This window comes from Lutra lutra, chromosome 6, assembly GCF_902655055.1.
Source record: "Lutra lutra chromosome 6, mLutLut1.2, whole genome shotgun sequence".
In the NCBI taxonomy this organism is placed as follows: Eukaryota; Metazoa; Chordata; class Mammalia; order Carnivora; family Mustelidae; genus Lutra; species Lutra lutra.
The window spans coordinates 44,951,673-44,978,421 of NC_062283.1; the positions used below are offsets into that span (position 1 = coordinate 44,951,673).

Here is a 26,749-nt window from a genome sequence, read left to right on the forward strand (position 1 = left end):
TCAGTTTGTTTTGTGAGATTGAGAGTCACTTATGGTTTGTCTCCCTCCCAATCCCATCTTGTTTCATTTACTCTTCTCCTACCCCCTCAACCCCCCATGTTGCATCTCCTCTCCCTCATATCAGGGAGATCATATGATAGTTGTCTTTCTCTGATTGACTTATTTCGCTAAGCATGATACCCTCTAGTTCCATCCACGTCGTCGCAAATGGCAAGATTTCATTTCTTTTGATGGCTGCATAGTATTCCATTGTGTATATATCCCAAATCTTCTTTATCCATTCATCTGTTGATGGACATCTAGGTTCTTTCCATAGTTTGGCTATTGTAGACATTGCTGCTATAAACATTCGGGTGCACGTGCCCCTTCGGATCACTACGTTTGTATCTTTAGGGTAAATACCCAGCAGTGCAATTGCAGGGTCATAGGGTAGTTCTATTTTCAACATTTTGAGGAACCTCCATGCTGTTTTCCAGAGTGGTTGTACCAGCTTGCATTCCCACCAACAGTGTAGGAGGGTTCCCCTTTCTCTGCATCCTCGGAAATTGACTTAGTTTTAAAGTGTACTTCCTACCTAAATAAATTGTAGAATTAGACAGATAGAGAACAGTAAAAATAATATTAATTAGAAGATTTTTTCAATTTTTTCCATGCAACTTTGTACTAAGAATAATAGCAACTAGAGATGAATTAACTAGGAAGCTACTTGATTTAAACTTTAGGGACTTTCACTTAGAAGTTTTTCTTCTAAGGTTTTGTGCCTGATTTCATATTTGTGATTTTGCATTTTTAAAAATTTATTTATTTATTTGACATAGAGAGAGAGAAAGATCGTAAGTAGGCAGAGAGGCAGGCAGAGAGAGGGGGAAGCAGGCTGCCTGCTGAACAGAGAGCCCGATGTGGGGCTCGATCCCAAGACCCTGAGATCAGACCTGGGATGAAGGTGGGCTTAACCCACTGAGCCACTCAGGCACCGCTTGCATTTTTATTATTAAAGAAGGGTCCCCAAATTTTATAAGCCACGGGGAGTTTTTTGGTTCTAATCAGGAACATTTAATTTCCACTCCATCTTACTTCACAGCTTGGGCTGAGGGAACTGGTCGGTCTGCCTTGTTCTCCCAAAGGGTTTCTCTTTGATGTGTTCGATTGACTCACAAAACCTAAATCAGTCTTGATGTCAAAAGTCTCTGTGCATAACCTGAAGGGTAAGGGGTAAACAAAATCTTTAAATTTCATCAAGACCCTGAATTTCAGGCCCATTCAAATGAAGAATAAAAACTATGAGCTTTTCATTGATCTCTTTAGTGGAGTTCCTGGTGCAGTTGTCAGAAATGAGAGAGACAGGCATCGCAAAATGTCACACATTTTGTTCAAAGCCCCAGGACTCTGTAAATGCTTCCATTTGTCAGCTGCCAGTTGTGTAATTGTAGGTCTTTTAATCTTACTTTTTTTTTTAATTATTAAAGAAAGGTTTCAAGTGCTCAAGATGTCTTTCCCATATATAGAAGTATAATTTGACCAAATACAAAAGATTACAATCTACCAAGATTCAACAAAATTTAACTAAATGTCATTTCATTTATATGAGGTGCTTTTTAAAATGCGTTTACAGGGGCGCCTGGGTGGCTCAGTGGGTTAAAGCCTCTGCCTTCAGCTCAGGTCATGATCCTAGGGTCCTGGGATCGAGCCCCGCATCGGGCTCCCTGCTCGGTGGGGAGCCTGCTTCCTCCTCTCTCTCTGCCTGCCTCTCTGCCTACTTGTGATCTCTGTCTGTCAAATAAATAAATTAAAAAAAAATGCGTTTACACTTATGATGTTTATCTTCAGAGGTCATGATAAAATTATGTAATGATCAGTTTGATATAAGCACACCCTAAAGTTTACGTGCCACAAGTCATCCCTTACTTATTAAAGGTAAAGTCTGGGTATTCACAGTAGAGAGGCTGGGGCAGTCAAGAAAGATGAGCCACATTGGGTGGCTAGTTACATGGACACTTCAATATTTTGACACTGGTCATGTCGGCGTGTCCTACCGAGTATCAGCCATGTTTATCTAAAATGAAATTGTCCTATATTCAAATTTTAAGCATATCAAAAAATTCTATTTTTATTAAATATAAACACAAGTAACCTAAAATATAATTATTTTTACAAAAATCACTTTCTTCTCCGAACTTTTTTGGCTATTTATAATATTCAGTCTTGTCCACTGAGGTACTTTCTTTGTTATGTAAAGTTTTCAATATACATATAAGATAAAGTAAGATTATGATGTTGAAGATGACTGAATAACATATGCATACTCAGAAACAAAGAGTTGTATGCATTTATCTTTATATGTAAAGACTTATGAGTTGGGAGGTGGAGTGCAATAGTGTAACTGCTGAAATTCAACAACACACACTAACTGCATATAGGGTATTCTGGGCACTCATTCAGATTAGTCTAGAAAAATCATTCCTAAATTGTGTCCTCCAAGGTATTTAAAAAGCAGTAACTTTGTGCAGGCACATTTAATCCTCACCATAGTCCTAAGTGGTATGAAGTAGAAATTATTACTTTATGTATTGCTAATCAATGTTTAACTATACAAGAACCTGTTAACTAAGCAATACTTTAAAGAACGAGTGATTTTCCTTATGACCTTAGCAAGGGACCAAATAATTTCTTTGAAATAAAATCCTCGAATTTATTAGTATTAGTGTGAGTCAATAAATTATAACACACCTGCATTTTGATATATGTGTGAATCTCACAATTTCTGGCAATATTTTAACATGTTATTTTCAGTCAACACCTGAGATAATAAGTGATGATCTATGCATTAAAACAGGACTCTGACTCATCTCTCTCACTCTGTTATGAATATTAGCACTTCCTCTTATCTAGTATTTTCCACTTTTAATCCATCCTCATATGCCTATTTGCACTTACATATACACTGTACACCTTCACCTTGAACAACTTCTCACTCTTCCAGAGCTCTTGACATAGTTGCCTAATTAAACATATGCCTCATTTAACATGACTTTCTTGACTTCTTCATTTGGTATGATCTAAAAACAGTAAAGGAGCAACATATATGAATTGGAATATTGTTTTTGCTTGTCTTAGCAATTCTGTGAAGGGTACTTTGAATCTCCTCTTCAAAAGTTCCTTCTAATGGCATAGTAATTGTTTTTATGACTTTTCCAATGAACTATGAAGTACTCTAATGTCAGGCCACATTCCTGTGGTAATGAAGTCTAAGAGAGAAGCCTTCATTTAATCCTGGCCTGATATTGAAGAGTTGCCCTGTTCTTTCCATAAAAGAGGTATGAAAAGATGAGGGGAGATAAAATTCAAATAGCCATCATCATCATCATCATTATCATCATTTTTATCATCAGTTATTTATTGGTACTTGTCCTTTGCCCAGAGCTCTAAGGAGTACTATAATTAATTTTAAAAGCCCCTGTCCAATCTTGGCATATTTATAGGTAAAAGAATAAAACATCAGGAGAAGTTTTGGGGAGAACTTTGGAAAATAAACATGGGTTATATAATATCCCCACAAAAATATTTCCAAACAATAAGAACATTAGCAAAATGATTGTTAACTAAATGCTTAATCCACACATGTTTAATCTAATACTTAATATATTCAGCACTTTTATTTTTTATTATTTATTTATTTATTTGTCAGAGAGAGAGAGAGAGGGAGAACACAAGCAGGTAGAGCAGCAGGCAGAGGCAGAGAGAGAAGCAGGCTCCCCACTGAGCAAGGAGCCCGATGCAGGACTCGATCCCAGGACTCTGGGATCATGACCTGACCCGAAGGCAGCGGCTTAACCAACTGAGCCACCCAGGCATCCCATATTCAGCACTTTTATACAGCAGTTCAACATATGGTATTTAGGGCATCTCTTGAGATCAATGTATATAATCTAGTTACACTTATTTTATAGTGTTTATTTTTGTATTAGTGATATCCATTTTGCTAATCACTATAATTTATTTACCTTCAATAATTTTTATTGTTTCTAACGGAATACTGAAAAGGACTCCTAGGAAAATGTTCATTTCCTGAAAAATCTTCCATAGGTCAAGCTTCCTAAAAGAGAAACTGAGATTTACATGCAGGGAACTTCTTGGGGATGCTTTCAACAGGAATGCCTGTAAAGGAAAAACAGAAGTAGGACTGGGAAAGGAATATGCTGAGCCAAGATGTGGTTCTGACAGAAGCCTCAGTTAATCACTCAGGGCATACGGAAGCATCCTGCGGAGCTGAGCCACACTGAGTCACTCTCATACACCACACAGCAACCAATGAGGGATCCAAAACTTGAGCAAGGCAGTTTCCTTTAGCCAAGGAAAGCTCAATTCATGGGAAAGAATTCACCTCCAAACAGTTGACAGAAAACACCTCCAGCAGTAGGAGAAATGAGTTCCTCTATTCTGAACAGGGATCTGGGATACTAATTACTTTGTAAACCCGTCAGCCCCAACTGCTTTCAAAAATAAGTACGCTTCATCTAAAAACACTCCCCCTAAATTCCAATTTGTCTCTTGTTCTGAGTAAAAACACGAGGCTGTTACTGGGGAGAACTATAACTTATGTCGTTGATGCAGTTCTTGATACTATAGCTGATACTCATCTTCCTGTTTTCCTATGCAATTTCTCTTACATTCATTCTTATTTGCTAAAATATGCTAGTAGATTACCTAGTGAAGTAAACGAGAATGTTATGCCCAAGAGTTCTGATTTCTTAGTATGGTTGTGGCTGCTGTGTTTTGTCTATTTCCTGATGATATTTGGCAAAGAAGTACCAACATGTGTCCCAGTAGGTCATTTTGATGCCACTTGTTTTCATCCTTGCTCTATTTTATAACAGCACCCTATACATCCTGATGATCTCCACCAATAACTCCTATAAGGATAATGACTTCTTTCCTTGCCTGATTATCTCTTGGCACAAAGAGACCAAAGTGACTGAGTGGAAGCCATAGCATTAAAAAAAGGAACTCTTGTAGTATCCTCTGGTATTCTCTCCCCTAGGAATCAGGACCCATAGATGATGGAGCCTGTATTGTCAGAAATGCAAAGCACAATCTCTCAGTGGTTCACAGAGAGTGATGGTGCTCATCCTTGTAGGCTCTCATCTCTAAGCTAACACCTAGCAGTTTTGTGATGGTGCCATGTATTATAAGAGTCGTTGGATCTCGTGGTTATATGACCACCAATGGGCTTTTCGATAAAGTAGATTCCTTGGTCCATTGAGATGTTAGGAGAAATTTAATATTGGTGGATCACCAGTAAATAAGCCCTAGAGTAGTAATGCTGGTTAAATGTCTGTTGGCAAAAAGATAAAGAAAATATACCCATATCTGAAATATGTGTCATGGCTAGTCAAAATGAATCACCTAAGTCCAGAAAAATCTGCTGACTACCAAGTGGCTGATAGCTTTGATCTCTATTCCTAGTACATTGGGTATTTAAGGAAAGCAATAACTATATCAGTCTTGGACCATGAACATCCATTCATGGGGCCCATGCATAGATTCTGTATCTATGCTCTACTCTGTTGATGCCTCTTGTGGTTTCTGAAGACAAAACAGGACTGATGTTAACTGACCAAGTTCTTTGTGTGGTTATTTATTGCATCTTCTGTTGTAGATATCCTGTGGTCAGTGTTAAGATGCATTGCTAAGAACTTCACACATTATGCTAATTCCCATTAATCCATATATATGCCTTCTTCCAAATTTTTTGACTCAAATTGTCTTATTCTTTTCATTCTAGTCCAGTAATAAACCAACTAGATTATTTACCACCATTTATGAGTCCAGGTATATTCTTACCTTGGCCTACCTCTATTTCTATCCAAAAACAATCCTCTGACTGAAAATCTGCCTATTGGAAGGATTTTTCCTTTAACTCTATATTTATAGAGAACGTCTCAGTGAAGCTATAGGAAAGTTGCCAACCATTTTCAGTTCATATCTATAAACCAAGTGAACCCATCCATGAACCATGCTCATGCTTGTTCTTTGTCCTTCATATGCTAATAAGGGAGGGCCTCTTTCTAATACAGCCATAGTGTGGATTGAGGGAGACCTGATATTGCAATAGTAGTGCATAACATAGGAGTGCAAATTACACATGATCTCTGATCTACTCACATTCGATCCCTGAGGTACCATCTACAATATATTCCTGCTGCTCATTCCCAGTGCATAAGATTTGTTCATTATAGAAAATGTTTTAATTCCTGATAGGAAACTCTGGCTATGTGGATATTTGATGTCCCATAGTCACGAGTTTTATCTCTACCAGGTTCCAGAAGTATGCCAAGGACTTTTTTCCAAGTTCAGGATAATTCTCTGCTACATATGCTTAGCCTGGGTCTGTGATTATCTTCCTCAGTATTCCCCACATTGTATATTTTTCATTGCACGCATCTGTAATAACATAGAGACTACTGGGATACATGACCTAAGCAACAAGATAGCATGTGCTACAGTTCAGTTAATTCAGTAAAATCATTGTATGTTACTCTATTCAAATATATCTTTTGCCATATTTCTTTTTCCTTATCCTTTCTTTTTTACTTTTAAAGTGCCAATTTACAAGTAAATGACAGTATCAATCCACATCTTTTAGATGTTCTGTTCTGTTTTCTTACTCTTTTCTATCTCTGGGTGTTTTAACTTGAATAATTTCTACTGACTTGTTTTCAGGTTCAGTGGTTGTTTCCTCAGCTCAGCCTACCACTGATAAGCTCACTGAAGGATTTTTTCAACTATAAGTATTTTTTTTTAGCATTTCCATTTGAATATTTTTAATAATTTCTTTCGATGTTCTTCATTGCTTAATTCATTTTGTATCTCATTCCATTGATAGTTGGTCGGTTTTGGGTTTTCTGAGTTTTTTTTTTTTTTTGCTTTTCTTGACTTTCTCATAATTTTTAAATTTAATTCCTTTTAAACAATAAAAATGCATGTTTTCTTAGATTATTCCTAGAATAATGACATTTGCTGGACTGCCTAACTGGAAACATTTTATGATAGTTGACCCATTTTTTAAAATTTAAATACTGTTGATAATAAAATATCTTGTTATAAAATTCTTATTTTGGTCTTAAAAAGCTCTTATTCCATTATTGTATATTGTAATTAAAAATGGCTAGATCGGTCCATCTGAATTTTCAGTCATTGATTCCTAAGTCCATTATTTACGTGATTATTGTGTGCCTGCATTAACTTATTAGGTCACTCATATGTATCATCCTATATAGTAAGTTGTAATCATTTTCAAAATGTTATAATTTGGATGTTTTCAACATTAGAGAAGCAGACTATTTGATCTTTGACCACCTGAGAAATTTTGTATTTGGCATTTTGTATGAAGTGAAAATAGATATGATCTCTGTCCTTTATCATCAAGTAGGGAAGATAAGACAGTAATTCAAATAAATATACTTTAAGGGTAATCTGATAAAAGTTGTTAGATAATTTTTATTAGAAAATATTAAGGGGAATTTTTAAAAATGAGTTAGAATTTTAGTAGGACCTGGGTAAAATCAGGCTTCAAATAAGCATAGATAGGGAAATAACATTCCAGATAGAACTATCAGGAGTAAATGTAGATACAAGAAAATATAATATTAATTCTATTCTAGTTTGATGAAAGAGTGATTCTCACATCTATCTATGCTTTGGAAATAGCTGGAGAGATGTCTTTTTAAAAAATATAGCTTGTAGGGACACCTGGGTAGCTCAGTGGGTTAAGCCAATGCCTTCGGCTCAGGTCATGATCCCAGGGTCCTGGGATCGAGTCCCGCATTGGGCTCCTTGCTCAGCAGGGAGCCTGCTTCTCTCTGTGCCTCTGCCTGCCACTCTGCCTGCTTTTGCACTCACTCTCTCTCTCTCTGACAAATAAATAAATAAAATCTTAAAAAAAAAAAAATATATATATATATATATATATATATATATATATATATACATATATATATGGCTTGTCAAGCTTACTCACCAGAGATTCAAATTTGGGAAAATATATATAATTTTTTTTAATTCCATAGGCAATTCTATTAGGTTTCTAAACTTAGGGACTAGAGTAGTTGATAATATCAGAGGAATGGTAAGAAAGGCAAGATTGACTTAGAGGATTTAGTTCTAGGCTAAGAAAACTATATTGATTTCAGGAGACAGAAAAGTGACCATAAAGTATTTGTTAGGATAACACATATGAAATTAAGAATATTAGGAATCAGAAAAGTCATTTTGGAAAACTTGGCCAACATGTGTAAGTAAGACTGACCAGTGTGAGAAAATTGGGTGAAGAGGGCTTGAAGAGAAAGTAAAAGAAGGAACATAGACCAGAGAAAAGCTTGTTAGAAAAATGATAGATGAAGATGATAGATAGATGATACATCGATGATACATAAATAAATAGAACTGTATTTATTTGCACATATTTGTTATAACATTGTTGATGCACATAAATATTTTATTGATCACACTTCTCAGTTCATATACATTAGTGGCTTATTTCTTAAAAGGATTCATTAATTTCTACTGTGAAAATGTTAGATGCAGAGACACATGTTGAAGAAGCCTGGTAAAGAAGGTTTCCAGGTGGAGGTCTGGAAAGTGCCCCAAATCCCCCAAGTAATCATCTACTCTGCTGAGAAAAAGGAGTTGCTTATGCTATTAATGAAATAAGGACTCATAACGTTAGAAATACAAACTGAAAATATTCCAGATGTAAACTTGTATGTTGTGGATATGTTTGCCAAAATAAAACATGTCTTTCTGAAGAAACAATAGTGATCTTTATAATGTGAGTTATATGCTAAAAGCACTTAAATGTCACTGGGCAATTTTGTGACATGAGTTTTTATAAATGATTTTAAATAAGATCTAGGGTGTTCACAAATAAGCAAATCTTCAGCTAGAACTGCATGGGAACCCATCACATCTGAAAGTTTATTCTTTTCAAAAAATATTTTTCAAGAAACAAAATGATTTTAAAGCTGAAGTCTCTTCAGCCCAAGAAAGTTTATTCTTTTCAAAAAATATTTTTCAGGGGGCGCCTGGGTGGCTCAGTAGGTTAAAGCCTCTGCCTTCGGCTAAGGTCATGATCCCAGGGTCCTGGGATTGAGCCCCGCATCGGGTTCTCTGCTCGGCAGGGAGCCTGCCTCACCCTCTCTCTGTGCCTGCCTCTCTGCCTACTTGTGATTTCTGTCTGTGAAATAAATAAATAAAATCTTTAAAAAAAATTAAAAAAAAATATTTTTCAGGAAATAAAATGATTTTAAAGCTGAAGTCTCTTCAGCCCCAGAAGAGGGCAGATTGTTTTTGTTTTTGTTTTTGTTTTAGGTGCTCCTAACTGTGTGCTGCCCACCATCAATATTAGTAAATTATGTTGTTTGATTTTCTTATTTTTGTATGTATACCATTTACTGCTTGTTTATGTACCTGTATTATATTTATTTTATTTTTAAAAATATTTTTATTTATCTATTTGAGAGAGCATGAATGAGAAAAGATAAGCAGGGGAAGCAGCAGGGGGAGAGGGAGAAGCAGACTCCCCACTGAGCAGGGAGCCAGGTGCAGGACTCCATCTCAAGACCCTGAGATCATGCGCACCTGGGTGGCTCAGTCGGTTAAGTGGCTGCCTTCGGCTCAGGTCATGATCCCAGGGTCTTGGGATGGAGCCTGATTCGGGCTCCCTGCTTAGCAGGGAGTCTGCTTCTCCCTCTCTCTGCTGCTCTGCCTACTTGTACTCTCTATCTCTCTGTCAAATAAATAAACAAAATCTTAAAAAAAAAAATAGACTCTGAGATCATGACCTGACCCAAAGGCATTTACTTACCCAACTGTGCCATCCAGTTGCCCCCATTTGTAACATTTATAACCACTGAATCAGTTATGTGCCTTTTAGCTTTTAAAAAGAGATAAAACAGTCTAAAAATTAGGTCCCGAAATATTTTTTAACTGAAAAGAATAGATTAAGAATCAACCTGTGATCCCAGGATAAAGAAGTAAATAAAATCCAATAAAAGCCTTATTTTTATTAATAAAGTCTTATTTAACCATTTTATTAAATGTAATCTTTTGGTCTCTTTAGCAATTGATATGTTGATATTTAGTAACTCTGGAATTATTATTCCAAAAGATTTGTGGTTTTATAAGCCCCAAATCAAGCAGCAAGATAGCAGAAAAGAAAATAGGTTAGACATAGCAAAAAGTAAAAATAAATAAATAATTAAAAATTGTCATTTTTCTTCTCTTGTCAAATGAAACCGACAATGTTCATCATTAAATTATTTGGAAAATATTTGTTACACTATGATGGAGGTATGTTGTGTAGGTATGGACCAGGCCAATGAGAACTAACTATGGAAGGAGTCCAGAACTATGACTGACACAAAATAGATGCTCAATGAATATGTGTTGGATACATTGATGAGTAGTAAGAAGTATCTGGGATATAAAGCAAGATGGGAAAAGAACTAAGACTGAGATTTTGAGCAGCCCTGGTAATGTCTAACAAATACTAAACATTATTTCTTTTTTATTTACTTGGATTCATGGAGACAGTGTCAAAGCATTCAGATTTGAATCCTATAAGGAAGATAAATGAACATGTTGTTATAATAATAAATTATCATAAATATCACTTTTCTTCTTCTCCATGCTGCTAAAAATGCATACTCTCTGTAAGTCTCTCAACTATGCTACAACATAGATATCTTGATCCAGAATTTACAGATGAGTAATTTAAAGTTTGGATGGGTTGGTAATTATGGTTTTGTTGCATTTTGTTTTTGTTTTTGTTTTTTTTAATTTCTGGAACATGATAATGGTTTTCCATTTATGGTGGAATATATAATTTCTATTTTTTTTTCAGATTTATTATGGTATAATTGACAAATTTATAAGATATTTAATTTGCACAACATGATAATTTGGTGCATGTATACATTATAACAGGATTCCTCCCATCTAGTTAATTAACACCTCAGAATCTTTATCTTTTAAGAGAATATTTAAGTTCTATCTCTTAACATATTTCAAATTATGTAACACAGTGTTATCCACCATAGTCACCAGGTTATTATACATTAGATCCTGAGAACTTATTCATCTTATAGCTGAACGTTTGTGCACTTTCAACAACCTCTCCTTATTTCCTCCAATCCCAGCCTCTCTCTGGCAACCACTTTTCTTCTCTGTCTGGGTTTGACTTTTTTTTTTTTTTTTTAAGATTTCACGTTTAAGTGGTACCATGCAGTATTTGTCTTTCTCTGTCTAACTTATCTGAGCTTAATGCCCTCAAAGTTCATGTTGTCACAAACAACAGTATTTCCTTCTTTCTCGGGGCTGGTAATTATGTATGAGGGAGATCATTTTGAACCAAAGTTTAACAGTCTGCACACCTTTATTACTTTTTAACTAATCATGAAAGCTCCTCTGTTTGGAGGTGGGGGAAAAATCGATATTCCATTAAATAATTCCTCTTGACTCCACAGATTAGACATGGCTTTTAGGCACACACCTCAGAGGGATCACTTCATTCCAGATTCTATTCTCACCATTGCAGGGACAAACAGTTTCCCCAGATTCTCAAGAACTGTTTTGTTCTTGCTTGGGAAGAGGTAGAGACTTCTGAAGAAAAACAAACCAAGATGATGTATAAAGCAAAATACAAACATGCACGTACACACACCATGATGATCTGAAGAAATGAAGTATTGAACTAGACAAACAAAATTCATGCCCAAAAGAAAAAAAAAAAAGATAAAGGAGCAAATTTTTACTTGCTGTGGGGGAAAAACATTAAAATTAGGATAATGGTGATTGTGCTTGAAGAAGAGGATGCAGTTTTAAAAAGTGTAGTTAAATAGGCCTCATTGAGAAAATGGCATTTTCTCAATGACATAAACACCTAAAGAATGACACCTAAAGAAACTGAGGAATGAATTGTGTGAAGTCTAGGAAAAGAGAGTGCTAGGAAGAGGAACAAAGTTTTTGAGGAAAAATAAGGTCAGTGTAGCTACATCAGAGTAGTCAAGGGTAAGGATGGAATAAGATAAAGGTAAAAAGAGGGCATGGCTCATATGGTGCTGAAGCATGATGGTGTTAAAAATGAAAAAAAAAAAAGGTTTACAGGGACCAGAATATCCAGTTCAGTTGATCATTACATCCTTACTCTCTCTAGAGGTTACTTAGGCAGTCAAATTATGACTACAGTTTACTTAATAGATAGAACAGTAGGGGAATAAAAAGCTCCTAAAGTACAGTGCCTGGGTGGCTCAGCTGGTTAAGCTCAGGTCATGATCCCAGGGGTCCTAGGATCAAGTCCCATATCAGGTTCTCCCTACTCTGTGGGAAGCCTGCTTCACCCTCTGCCTGCCACTCCCCCTGCCTGTGCGCTCTTTCTCTGAGTCAAATAAATAAATAAATAAAGCCTTTTAAATAAAGCTCCTAAGGTAATGTTGATGATGTTTCTCTAGTAAAATTGAGACATTCTTGCCTTCTCTACAGAGGATAGCATCTTCTGTCAAGTCTCCTGTCTCTAAATAGCACTAGATACATCCTGTCCAATTCCCTTTTATCGTTTTAGTCCTTGTCCCACACTTTTCTGGTAAATTGACCATCTCTTTTTTTTTAATCATTTTTTAAAATTTATTTTCAGCATAACAGTATTCATGTTACACACCCAGTGCTCCATGCAGTCCGTGCCCTCTCTAATACCCACCACCTGGTTCCCCCAACCTCCCACCCCCCTCACCTCTTCAAACCCTTCAGATTGTTTTTCAGAGTCCATAGTCTCTCATTGTTCACCTCCCCTTCCAATTTCCTCCAACTGCCTTCTCCTAACTCCCCATGTCCTCCATGCTATTTGTTATGCTCCACAAATAAGTGAAACCATATGGTAATTGACTCTCTCTGCTTGACTTATTTCACTCAGCATAATCTCTTCCAGTCCCGTCCATGTTGCTACAAAAGTTGGATATTCATCCTTTCTGATGGAGGCATAATACTCCATAGTGTATATGGACCATTTCTTTTTAACTGAAATTTTCATCACTGATTCTGCCAGCATTCTACATAGTCCTACAGACACTTTTACTCATCTTATTAATTAGAATAATAATGCCTCTGGAAACACCAAAATCACTCATTGATACAATATAGTTGTAATTTTTGTCAAGAAAAGATATTAATTATGTGTTCACCTTGGTCATGTAGTATGAATGAGAAATATACCTGTGTAACATAAGCTACAGAGCCAGAGATTAGGAAAGGGGGTCCTTTTTTGTTTTTATTCTTAATAGTCTGATGTGCACTATTATGATTGCTCAATCCATATTCTGAACCTAAATTCTGATGGTCCTTTTAAAACAGCTGTGGATTTGAGCAATTTATACATATTACTTTTATAGCATTATTAATATCCAAAGTTCTATTTGGGTAATAACATTTATAGTAAAAAATAAATAAATAAATAAGTTACCATTACATAATAGGATTTTGACTTGAAAACTGACAGTTTACAAAGAGAATTTCCAAAAACATTCTTTGCATTTGAAGCCTCATTTGCAATAAATCACAGACTCCCAGTGTGATTGCTCTAAATAACATCCATTTGAATAGATAGTTCTACAAATGATATGAAAATTAGTTAAGTTACGATATCACTTTGTAAAATGGCTGCCTATCTGCCAACAGCCTTGTCCTCCCCAGTTTTGCTGGTATGCAGACAAATGCTGAGATACCTAATTCTTTCAAACTATTTATCTGAATTTTCTTGGGTTCCTCTTCACCATGACCATCGAAGCTTTCTTCATCCTCTTTCTCAGATATGTGCTCAATTACTTCTATTTCTTAAATGCCTGAAGCACTCATTTTGGTCTGTCATTAGGACAGATGCCATACTGTTACATATTAGGATGTGGTATGATGGTATCACATAGTAGCTAGCAGCATGTGCTCTGCCATTTACTAGCCATGAGATCTTGTGCTTTATTTTCTTATTCTATAAAATGGGAAGAGCAATTTCCACGTCAGAAAACTATTGTAAAGCTTAAATGAGTTAATCTATATACGTTCTCAACAGTACTGGGCATATAGTAAGGTCTTCAAGTATCAGTTATTATTATTATCATTATTATTATTTTCTTCATTGTAATAAACTTGTTTATAATCTTCTCTTTATTTCCAACTAGTTTATTTATAACTGTTTTAAGCATATAATAGCTTCGTATTTAATAAGCTTATCCTTATTCTCAACTAAACATTATGTCAAAAGATAAACTGAAGCATATTAAAAATTTTAAGATTTTACTTGCACAAAAATTGAGTCAAATGGGGCAGCATCCAATCTAATACATAGACTGGAGCTCCAAGGAGCTGTGCAAAATGACTTTTATAGCCTGAAGGGAGCAGGGACAAGGAAGATACACTAGACAAAAAAGGCAGATTGGTTATTGCAATCATTTGGGGCTGGCAGGGGTCTATCAGGCAGACTACCTAACTGGTGCTGATCAGGTGATTCTTGACTGACTGGTTTAAGATTCCATTTCTGGGAGAGCTGAAACTGTAATTAAGTCTTGGTTTGGTGACATGGGGCTTGCATAAGATACTATTTTGGGTCTGTTTTCTTGTTTTTAACGGTATCTATTGTATTACTCAGCATAGTAATTTATGCACATATCATAGCAGCTGCGGAATAGTCCACATGATTCGAATCCCAATCTGTTTTTATGGCCTGTGTGATTTGAAAACATTATTTAAACTCTCCAAACCTTTGTTTATTTACCAGTGAGTTAGACTTAGTATTACCTACCTCCAGGATAGATGACCATTAACTAAGATAATATATGTAAAGTCTTCAGCACAAGGCGTGGTGTGCCAGTTGATGGTAGCTAGATGCTCAGTACAGATGGACGCAATAACAGAGGGATTATTATAACCATTTTTACCATGTCTCTCTACTTCTTCCTAATATTTCTCACATGTAAAACCTGAAATACAATCTAGCTTCCCATTAAGCTTGGTTTATGTGGTTCTCCAGATGTTTTCTTTCTATAAATATTACCTCTGACATCACATTTCTGGATTAACAGGGTCACTGTCTTTTCTTGCTTTGTTTTGTTTTTCCCTTTTCTGTTTGGTACCACTAGTTGAGCACAGAGGTAGTACAGTCGGTGCTTAATAAGTATTTAAAACTTAGCCTTTGAAGACACCAGGTATTTTGCCAAAATTAGGTTGCATTTAGAAATGTCAGTCAGCGCATTAATAGACTCACCAAGACCAAAGTTAGAAAAATTCAAACTCTTTCTTAACCCCTATAAGTGAGAAATATTTGACTGTCAAGAATCATTATTTAAAAAAAAACAACTGAAAAAAATCTTGAATTAGTGTTTACAGTGCCAAATTGATATAATTGATTACTTCACTAACATTCTCAATTAGCAATTGCTTGCACTAAAGACAAATTTCTAAAGCAGATTAAGCTTGTGCTTTGTTTTCTCATTTACATTAAATTAGTAATATGAGAGTTTATAGACCTCTAAACATGTTTAACCTTGAAAAAATGTTTTCTTTTGCTACAATGTGTCAAGTTACCTTTACGGGGAAGGATCCTTGATTTTTTGGTGTTTACCATAATGAATAAACTTTGGAGTTTTACATTTAAATGGTCTCATGTTTTGTCTTGTCTCTTCTATTATAGGCATTCATTGTGAAGTAAATATAGATGAATGTCTATCAGATCCCTGTCTCCATGATGGAACTTGTATTGATGGCATCAATCATTATGCCTGTGACTGCAAGAGTGGATTTTTTGGAACACACTGTGAAAAAAATGCAAATGATTGCCTCTCAAATCCTTGTCTATATGGAAGGTAACTATTTTTGTTTTTCTATTATTAAATCAGAAAGTAAATTTAACTCACAATATTTAAGAATTAATGTCAAGGGAAAGTTGATAAAGATAATTTTAATTATGCTCTTTCATAAAATGAGAGCTAAGTACAGTTAAGATGACAGATGCTGCCTGTTCCACTTAATGCCATGTACTGATACATTATCTCTGCCCTTATTTCTGCTCATTAGCATAAAGTAATTTTCAATAAATGTGGATTAATTGGACTTTAATATACTTAAAGGTAACTGCTCACAGTAATAGAAGTAGCTGGTAAGATGATGAGACATTCTATTATTTGCTCTGTGTAGGGATAATACCACACACTTAGAATTTAAAATGTCCCTAAGTAGACTGGCTCTCTCATCCCCATGTACATGTAAGGTATTTTTTTACTCTATTTATGGAATTATATAATAACTCTCCTGCTCATGGATAGAATATTAGTTCATACAAATTTAGACCCTAGATATTTCTAGGAGATGCAGGCAAAGAAGAATGGTTCATAGATGCACGAGCCCTTCTCTGCAGCATTATTTTTCTTTTCTAGCCCTGCCACTGACTTTGTAAGCAGGGGAGAGAGGATGAGGATGGTAGCTCATTGCAGTGAAATTTGGCCATAGCTGACTTCAGTTCTCAACATAAACTCTAGATGTACTTTTTATCTTTAGAACTTTTCTTTCTTTACATTGCCATGGGGAAGATGGCAAAAATTAAAATTGATCTGTTCTTTCAGTCCAGTCACCTTGAAGGATAAAAAGCAGGAACAGACTTTGCCTTCTATTGCTCATGGGAATGTATGTTTTTTCCCTTAACTGGAAAAGAAAAACTTTAAATAGTGAAACTCCTTTGAAATTATGCTTTACTGTCTTACTTATTTAAAAATGTAATTCTGTGTTTCAGATGTATAGATCTCGTTAGCGAGTATCAATGTTCATTTGTTGCAGAATGGACTAGCTCAAGATGTGAGATCAAGATTAATGTAAGTTTCATAATTTTTATTAAATTTGAAGTAATTCAGAAGAAAAACCAAAGTACTCGTTATAGGTTTCAGAGTCATTTTTTCAGCAGTTATTGATGATTTAACTGCTCTCTCACCTTTCTTCTTTGGAGTTTCTCATCTACTCCAAACAGAACTAAAATCGTAGCTTCTTTTCATTTTTCCTCCTCTGTGTCTTGTTATCAACAATTTCTGCAATCTGGATCCCTCATTAATTAAGTCCTGGAAGTGATTATTGTCAAAAGAAGGCTCAAAAGGCTTATACTTTGCCATCTGCCTCCCCCTTTCTGGTCTTAGGACATACAGGTGTCTGTGGATGTTTAGGGATGAGAGGACATTAAATTGATTCAGATATCACAAGAACATAAATACTGGCTATACGTGCCAAGAGGTGGGTACATGTAAAGAACACCAACACCTATAATACTTTCGTGATCTTTTTTGAGTCTTCAGGAGTCTGCAATGTGATTGACACATGGCATTTTATGTGGGATGCCTAATTAGTTGAGAAATGTCAGTTACTTGAAGTTTGAGACCATATTTTGGAGATGAGAATCTTGTGAGCCTTCCTGAATAATAGGACATTCTTCCAAATCATTCCTTTCACATGGTAAAAGAAGAAAGTATTGTGACTAAAAAGAGCCTCAATATTGTGATACTATGGGTATTTTATTTAAATCCTTTGCCTCTCCCTTGGCCATAAAATAAAGCTATAATAATTTCTACATCAAGCAGTCATTGGTATGATAATGCACATATGACATGGTGGGTATTCAGTAAATGGTCCTTTCAGAGGGAGTGTTGGGATGGTTAAATGCATTAAGGAGAAACAGGATTGAACCACTGTCTTGCTATTTAGTTTCTATGTGTTCTTGGATAAATTATTTATATTCTGAAATCATATTTTAGCTATTCAATGAGGGCAGTCATCATAACACCCCCCTCTTGGGTTGTTGGTTGTTGTGAGGATTAAATTAGATAACGCATGTAAAACAATTAACACATTTTCTGACACATTATTTTTTAAACTTAATTATTTATTGCTGTTACATTGATTTGGTTCTAGAGAGTGAGGCCATACTTGATGTGGAAAAGGAAGTGTCATAATTAATAAATTCCCTGGTAAGAATGGACAAGGCATCTATCTTGTTTGCACTTTTATACATATTGCCTGTGGCAATCTCTAAAACCCTATCTCTTGGTAGTATAAATATAGCATTCTTCTTCAGAATTAAACATATAAGTAAATAAATATTTTCTTTTATATAGAGAGTTGTATATATTCATACACACATACATGCAATATTGTGAGAACAATTATTAAAATTCTACCTATGTACTTCTAGATTTCTTCCTTATATCTTTTATTTTTTTTATCTTTTTTACACCCATGCAATACATGCTCCATGCAATACATGCCCTCCTTAATACCCACCATTAGGCTCACCCAAGCCCCTACCTTCCTCACCTCCAAAACCCTCAGTTTGTTTCTCAAAGTCCACAGTCTGTCGTGGTTCATCTCCCCCTCCAATTTCCCCCAACTCATTTCTCCTCTCCTTCTCTCAATGTCCTCCATGTTATTCCTTATGCTCCACAAGTAAGTGAAAGCATATGATAATTGACTCTCTCTGCTTGATGTATTTCACTTAGCATAATATCCTCCAGTCCCATCCATGTTGTTGCAAAAGTTGGGTATTCATCCTTTTTGATGGAGGCATAATATCCCATTGTATATATGGACCATATCTTCTTTATCCATTCATCTGTTGAAGGGCATTTTGGCTCTTTCTGCAGTTTGGCAACTGTGGTCATTGCTGCTATGAACATTGGGGTACAGATGGTCCTTCTTTTCACTACATCTGTATCTTTGTATCTGTATCTGTATTTGTACATCTGTATCTTTGGGGTAATTACCCAGTAGTGCAATTGCATAGGGTCTTAGAGTAGCTCTATTTTTAATTTCTTAAGGAATCTCCACACTGTTTTCCAAAGTGGCTGCACCAACTTGCATTCCCACCAACAGTGTAAGAGGGTTCCCCTTTCTCCACATCCTCTCCAACACTTGTTGTTTGCTGTCTTGTTGATTTTGACCATTCTAACTGGTGGAAGGTGGTATCTCAAAGTGGTTTTGATTTTAATTTCCCTGATGGCTAATGATGATGAACATTTTTTCATGTGTCTGTTAGACACTTGTAGGTCTTCTTTGGAGAAATCTGTTCATGTCTTCTGCCCATTTTTGGACGTGATTATCTGTTTTGTGTGTGTTGAGTTTGAGGAGTTCTTTATAGATCTTGGATATAAGCCCTTTGTCTGTAGTGTCATTTTCGAATATCTTCTCCCACTCCATGGGCTGCCTCTTTGTTTTGTTGACTGTTTCCTTTGCTGTGCAGAAGCTTTTGATCTTGATGAAGTCCCAAAAGGTCATTTTGCTTTTGTTTCCCTTGCCTTTGGAGATGTGTCTTGAAGGAAGTTGCTGTGGCCAAAGTCGGAGAGGTTACTGCCTATGTTCTTCTCTAGGATTTTGATAGATTCCTGCCTCATGATGAGGTCTTCTATCCATTTCGAGTTTATCTTTGTGTATGGTGTAAAGGAATACTCAAGTTTCATTTTTCTGTACATAGATGTCCAATTTTCCCAGCACCATTTATTGAAGAGACTATCTTCACTGTACATTTTTTCCTGCTTTGTCAAAGATTATTTAACCATAGAGTTGAGGGTTCATATCTGGGCTCTCTACTCTGTTCCACTGGTCTATGTGTCTGTTTTTGTACTAGTACCATGCTGTCTTGGTAGTCACAGCTTTGTAATAAAGTTTGAAATCAGGCAACATGTTGCTCCCAGTTTTGTTTTTCTTTTTCAACATTTCCTTAGCAATTCGGGGTCTCTTCTGGTTCCATACAATTTTAGGATTCTTTGTTCCAGTACTTTGAAAAATGCCAGTGGAATTTTGATTGGTATGGCATTGAAAGTATAGATGGCTCTAGGCAGTATAGACATTTTAACAATGTTTATTCTTCCAATCCATGAGCATGGAATGTTTTTCCATCTTTTTATGTCTTCTCCAATTTCTTTCTTGAGTGTCCTGTAGTTCCTCGAGTACAGATCCTTTACCTCTTTGGTTAGGTTTATTCCCAGGTATCTTATGGTTCTTAGTGCTATAATTACTAGAATCAATTCTCTAATTTCCCTTTCTATATTTTCATTGTTAGTGTATAAGAAAACAACTGATTTCTGTACATTGATTTTTGTATCCTGCCACATTACTATTTTTATTTTACTTTATTTTATTTTATTAATTAATTTATTAATTTATTTATTTTTATTTTATTTTAACATAAAACTGTACTCATTACCCTCCTTATTAAATGACTTTTTGTTTCACTTAGTGTATCTTAGGAACCATTGCATTGTAATACAAAGAGTCTTGACTCATTCCTTTTACTTATTTATGTCCACTAGGGCATTTTATTTTCATGTATGTATTACATACCTAGAAAAAGAATTGGATTTTCCCTCCTGTATTTTCATTTTGCTTCTTCATGGTCTTTGACACCACCTGTTGTTGAGTACAGTGAAACCAAACTGATGGGACAGAAGCAGATTATTTTTCCATGTTTTTAGATCTTTGAGTTGTACCTCAAATCTGAGGTGGTCATTCCACACTTGTTTAACCTTTCCATGAGGTTAACAACAATTTCCAAGCTCTTTGATTATCAGTGATTTCAAATTCACCAAAATAACCATGCTTCATCATTATAGTTAGAAACCAGATGATGTCTTTGGAGTATGGCCTATTAAGAACCTAGAGTTTGTCTCTCTTTTGAGATCATTAATGCTCTTGAGAGCATCTGCCAGGACATTCATGTGCACCATTATGATGGCACAAAAAGACTGTAGAAAGAACCTAACGCATTCCTTTTAATAGCTACATTTTCCAGATAAGTGTTGAAGAACCTCACTTAGGGGCACCTGAGTGGCTCAATCAGTTAAGCATCTGACTCTTTATTTTAGCTCAGGTCTTTATAAGACTTGTAAAATGTGAGATTTTTGTATTTTTTGTATTTTTTATTAAGTTAAATTAGGCAACATATAATATATCATTAGTTTTTGATGTAGCATTCAATGATTAACACCCAATGCTGATTGGATCACATGCTCTCCTTAATGCCCATCACCAGGGGAATGTTAAAAAGAAAACCAAACCTGTGCCATCACAGTGCCTGACTTCAAGCTATATTATAAAGCTGTGATCACCAAGACAGCATGGTACTGGCATAAAAACAGACACATAACCAATGGAACAGAATGAAGAGCCCAGAAATGGATGCTCAACTCTATGGTCAACTAATCTTCAACAAAGCAGGAAAGACTAACCAATGGAAAAATAAAACAGTTTCTTAAATGAATAGTTCTGGGAAAATTGGACAGCCACATGCAGAAGAATGAAACTGGACTGTTCTCTTACACCATATTTTTTGTATTTTTCTTTACTTTTTTTCTTTCTGACACTGGGCTTTCCATCTCTCCTTAGAAAGTCTTTTCATGCAGCAATATTTAAATTATTTTCTTATATTCTGATCTATAATTTTAGGATTGATAACACTTTTAGAACTTTAATCCATAGTGAATATATTATTATGATTGATATAAAGTAGGGGAAATGAATTTTCTAAGAATTTTTGTCAAAGGCTCTGTCATTTATTGATTCCGGTTGCCTTATTTTTCATGCACTAAGTTCCTATATATGGGTCAGTTTAAGATTATCTGTTCTGTTCTTCTGCTTTTTAAAATTTCATGCTGTCATCTATATTAATTACAGTTCAACAGTTTTTTTTTTTTTTAAGTGTTCTTTTCACTAGTACATTAAGTACACTCTAAATGTAATTTTGGTCATTCATTTCGCAAATACTGAATATTTTTTATCTATGAGAAACAGAAATAAAATAGTTTTCAGAAATACCTCCTGCTTACCAGTTCTAATGGAGATATCAATATAGATGTAAATGTGTTTGTTACTTAGCTGACCTATTTATCGTAACTTCCTCTGTTTTGCAATGCCCTAATAATAGTCTCTGAAGGGCATTCATAGATCAATGTCTTTTTTTTTTCTAAGATTTTACTTATTTATTTGAGAGTGAGAGAGCACGAGCTGGGGGTGGGAGAGGGCAGAGGGAGATGCAGACTCCACACTGAGCAGGGAGGCTGACATGGGTCTCTGTCCCAGGACCCCAAGATCACGATCTGAGCCCAAAGCAGATGCTTAACTGACTGAGCCACCCAGGCGCCCTGAATCTGTCTTTCTAGGTTAAAGAGCAGTGGAGAACCATGCACAGTACTGATGGAAAAGAACACTCAAGTCAGTATGGGGCAGAGTGATAAATCTGATGTTCCTTGGCAAGTGAGACAGCAAAGTTTATGTTAGGATTTGAGGGGAGAAACCACAAGCAAACTTGTTTTGTTTCTGTTTTTGTTTTATTTTCCTTGCTTGTTTTTCAAAGATTTATTTATTTATTTACTTGAGAGAGAGAGAGAGAGAGAGCAGGGGGAGGATCAGGAAAGAAGCAGATTCCCCGCTAAGCACAAAGCCCAAATGGGGTTCCATCTCAGGACCTGAGATCCTGACCTGAGCAGAAATCAAGAGAGATGCTTAACCAAATGAGGCATCAGGCATTCGTTTCATGAATTTAGCACAGTGTTTAATTTCAACCCTGATGTACTTTTCCTTCTTGTATTTGATTCATTTGTGCATTTCAGGCTATTTCTAAGATAGTGGTTTTGTTTTCTTGTATTTCAGTGGCTTTCTTTCTTGGAAGTATGTCAGACACATTTTTAATAGAGAAAAAATAATATTTACTACAGAAATCCCAACTTGGGCATTTCATAATCTTGTTTGATTTGTTGAAATAGCAAATTAAACAAGTGTATTTTCTCTATATCAAAACATCATAAAGCAGATTAAATTGAGTATCAAATAAAATCTTCTTCCTAGTAACTATTTTAGTCCCATGTTTAACCATGTAAGAAAGAAAGAAAATGGCAAATGAAAATTATATTGAAAGTAAAATGTAGAGATATTTAGGCTTTACCATATACATTGTCATATTCCACAGCCAAGAGACTCCTTTGAGAGAGAAATCAAGATGTGGTGGTAAATGAACCCCAAGGTGGAATTCAGGGCATTTTTGTCTATGTGGTTTTATTCTGGTATCATCTTGCTATAAGATATTGGTGAAGTCAGTAATATCCTTGGGCTTGGTTTTTGTTTTCGTTTTGTTTTGTTTTGTTTTGTTTTAGTAAAATAACATTGTTGGACTAGATTTTTGCTACTCAGTGTTTGGTATGTGGACTATCAGCATCAGGATCACCTGAGGGTTTGTTAGAAATGGATAAGCTCAGGCCTCACATCAAACCTTTTGAAATTTTTTTTTTTTTCTTTAGCAAAACCTTTTGAATTTAAATCTGCAGTTTAACAAGGTACCCAGAGTATCCATAGGCAATTCAAGGCTTAGGAACAGTAGACCACATTATTAGTAGTTTTTATTCAGAGCTACACAAAATTGGAGAAATTCTGTGAAGTTTAATAAGTCTTTGCATTGGGTAAGGTAAGGCTGTAATGTGTACCATGTTCTGTTTCCACCTTCAGATAGAACAGTTTCATGATTATCTGTTTAACATATTCTGTTTCTCCAAAATCTTATTTGAAAAAAATACCCCAGTACTTTAAAAAACAGTGGTATGAGAAAGAAAACACATGATTCCATGACAGAAATGCTATGATAAAGAGGATCTCAAGTAATAACTTTCTATTCTTCTGGGAAGTTCAGAGATCATAGAGCAACTCTGCATCGAAACTACACAACTCAGATGGAACACAACTATCAGAGATAATTGGCACATTGACTGGCCAGTCTGTACTTTTGCTCTAACTAAGCAGTGAACAATGACTACATCCCTGCTGTGTTACTTTTACTCTTCTATAGATTTCCTGGCATGGCATTTTTTTTTAAACATTTTTTTTTAATTTATTTATTTGAGAGAAGAGAGAGACAGTGAGAGAGAGCATGAGCGAGGAGAAGGTCAGAGGGAGAAGCAGACTCCCCGTGGAGCTGGGAGTCTGATGTGGGACTCGATCCCGGGACTCCAGGATCATGACCTGAGCCGAAGGCAGTCGCTCAACCAACTGAGCCACCCAGGCGCCCCCTGGCATGGCATTTTTAATGCAAGATGATTGGACATAGCACTGGGGTATATGTTAATTGTCTAGATTCTCCTGGTCTGCAACAATACTCTTAGCTTCTTTCTCTTTCTCTAAACACCCAGCCTTTTATTCTCATTTTCTGAAGTTAAATTAGTAAATTCTTCTTGGAAGTCACTTTATTATATTTAAATAGGGTATAGCAAAGTAATATAAATGATGAACAGAAGGAAAGGTATCAGCCTTATGTTTTGCACCAGGAAAGACCAAGAATTTTAAGTGAATATTTGATTTTTTTCTAAAAAGAAATTGCTTTTGTATTTTCCATTAAGCCTGCTAATTAATTTAGTAAAAGATTCTTGTAAACCCTAGAGACAGAACTTTTGGCAGTCTAAAAACGATCCCTTTCTTCCCATGGGAGATATAATTCAATTAGTTTATGTAATGCTTTCTAATAAATCATTCTATGTATAACCAGCTGTAGGCCTAAGAGGAAAACACGTTGTTTCCATGTCATTCCCTATGGAATTCTGCATTTACATTCCACAAAAATAACTGCAGTACCTGCACTAAGTCTACTCAGTGCCCTTGGTTATCCTTAAGGAATTTACATTTTCAGAAAAGGTAAAACAAATATCCAAATGGCATTCATTTATAAAAACATACATTTAACTGTATCACTTGGGTGAGTGTAACAGATCACCATCTGGGTTCTAAGCATAGCATGACTTGAGTTTTATAGTCAAGGGCACAATCCATTTCTTATTGAAAAAGATACTAATTAAACTCTCTGGTGATTTTGACAAATCCTTAATTTTTCATGTGACAAATGATATGAATGCAGTGGCTTCACATTAGCCTTTTCTGTGTGAGTTTTTATTGTTATGTTAAAATTTCTTAAAAGCCACTGTTTATAAGCATAAATGTCAACCATTGATAGCTTTAAAAAATATCACTTTACAGAGTAAAATGTAAAAAAAAAAATCTCATGTTTATATATGTAATTATCTTTGAAGATTTAGTAACTTAGACTCCAGAGTGCAAATGATTCATATTTTTGTATATCCATTAACAAATATTGTGTAGATAACATGTTAAGAGTATACAAAAATGGTTTACTAGTGATGTCATAAAATTCCATAAATTATTTCTCATAATTATACAGTGCAAACCTTTTCAGAGTTAACATTACCTTGAAAAATGATGTCATACCTTGTTTGAAGCACCATGCTTTGTGTTTTCCAGAATATAAGCACATATGTAATATCTAAAATATAAATTTGGGGTACCTGGGTGGCTCAGTGGGTTAAAGCCTCTGCCTTCGGCTCAGGTCATGATCCCAGAGTCCTGGGATCGAGCCCTGCATTGGGCTTTCTGCTCAGCAGGGAGTTTGCTTCCCCCCTCTCTCTCTCTGCCTGTCTCTCTGCCTACTTGTGATCTCTGTCTGTCAAATAAATAAATAAAAATCTTAAAAAAATAAAATATAAACTTAAGAAACATATGGCATGATATGGTAAATATACTAAAAAAACTCATTTTCTATTCTAGCTGAATGGCTGAGATAGAGGCTGGCAAGGCCCTTGACCATCATAGTATAAAGGGAAATAAGATAACATTTACTGAGCAGCTGTTATGTCCCAGGAACAGGGCTAATTACTTTATATTTATTATTTTATTTAATTCTCATGGGAACCTGTGTGAAGTGGATGAAATTATTGCCATTTTACACATAAATGCACCAACAATAAATAAATTACCAAAATACCATTTATTTAATAAGTGGGTAAAAGTAGTAGACAAGTATAAAAATACTCAAATGCTTCAAAAGTAATACAGACATTATCTAAGTTCCTCTGACTCCACAAATTCCCTGTATTTCTGGGACTACAGGATGAAGATATACTAGACACAAATTTGGACAATTGGGAAAAGTGGCTAATTAAAAGATTCTGATCAGACACACAATAAAACTGTGGACCAAAATGGTAACATATAAGGCACCTGACTTTCCCTCCTGCTGTGGATGTGCTGAGTGTACAAAACAATGCATGCAGCAGTTTCCCTTGGGAGAAATCCAGAAACTACACATTGGGCAACTGAGAAAACACTCACAATGAAATGGGTCAGAAAGGTTGAGACACACTCTCACCATAAATCCCACTCTTGCACAGTGCTATACATTCAGGAAGAAATCCCTAACTTCTAGCTTCTCCCTGAGAAATGATGGGCTTGGACCCCACACCTAGCATCCCAAATTTTAAGAATATATAAATCTAGAGCTTTTATATATATATTCAAAGTTAAGTTGTTAGCAGGGACATGCTAGTACAGAAAAACAGCTGCATTTCTATACACCAACAATGAACTAATAGAGAAATTAAGAAAACAATCCCATTTATAATAACACCAAAAAGAATAAAATATTTAGGAATAACCTTGACCAAGTAGGAGGTGAAAGATCTGTATACTTAACACTATAAAATACTGATAAAAGATGATTAAAGAAGTTACCAAAAAAATGGAAAGAAAGAAACAAAAGATATTTCCTATTCTTGGATGGAAGAAATAATATTATTAAAATGTCCATACTTCCTAAAGGGATTTATATCCAATTTATATTTATATAAATTTT

The 26,749-nt window shown here is 35.4% G+C and overlaps 1 protein-coding gene across 1 annotated transcript in view; it reads left to right on the forward strand.

Moving 5' to 3' along the window:
• Positions 1-26,749, forward strand: part of EYS (eyes shut homolog) — a 1,828,849-nt gene that overhangs the window by 742,948 nt on the left and 1,059,152 nt on the right. Inside the window, 2 exon segments of the mRNA XM_047734324.1 lie at positions 15,731-15,902; positions 16,826-16,904. Of these exon segments, the coding sequence (XP_047590280.1) occupies positions 15,731-15,902; positions 16,826-16,904 (251 nt within the window).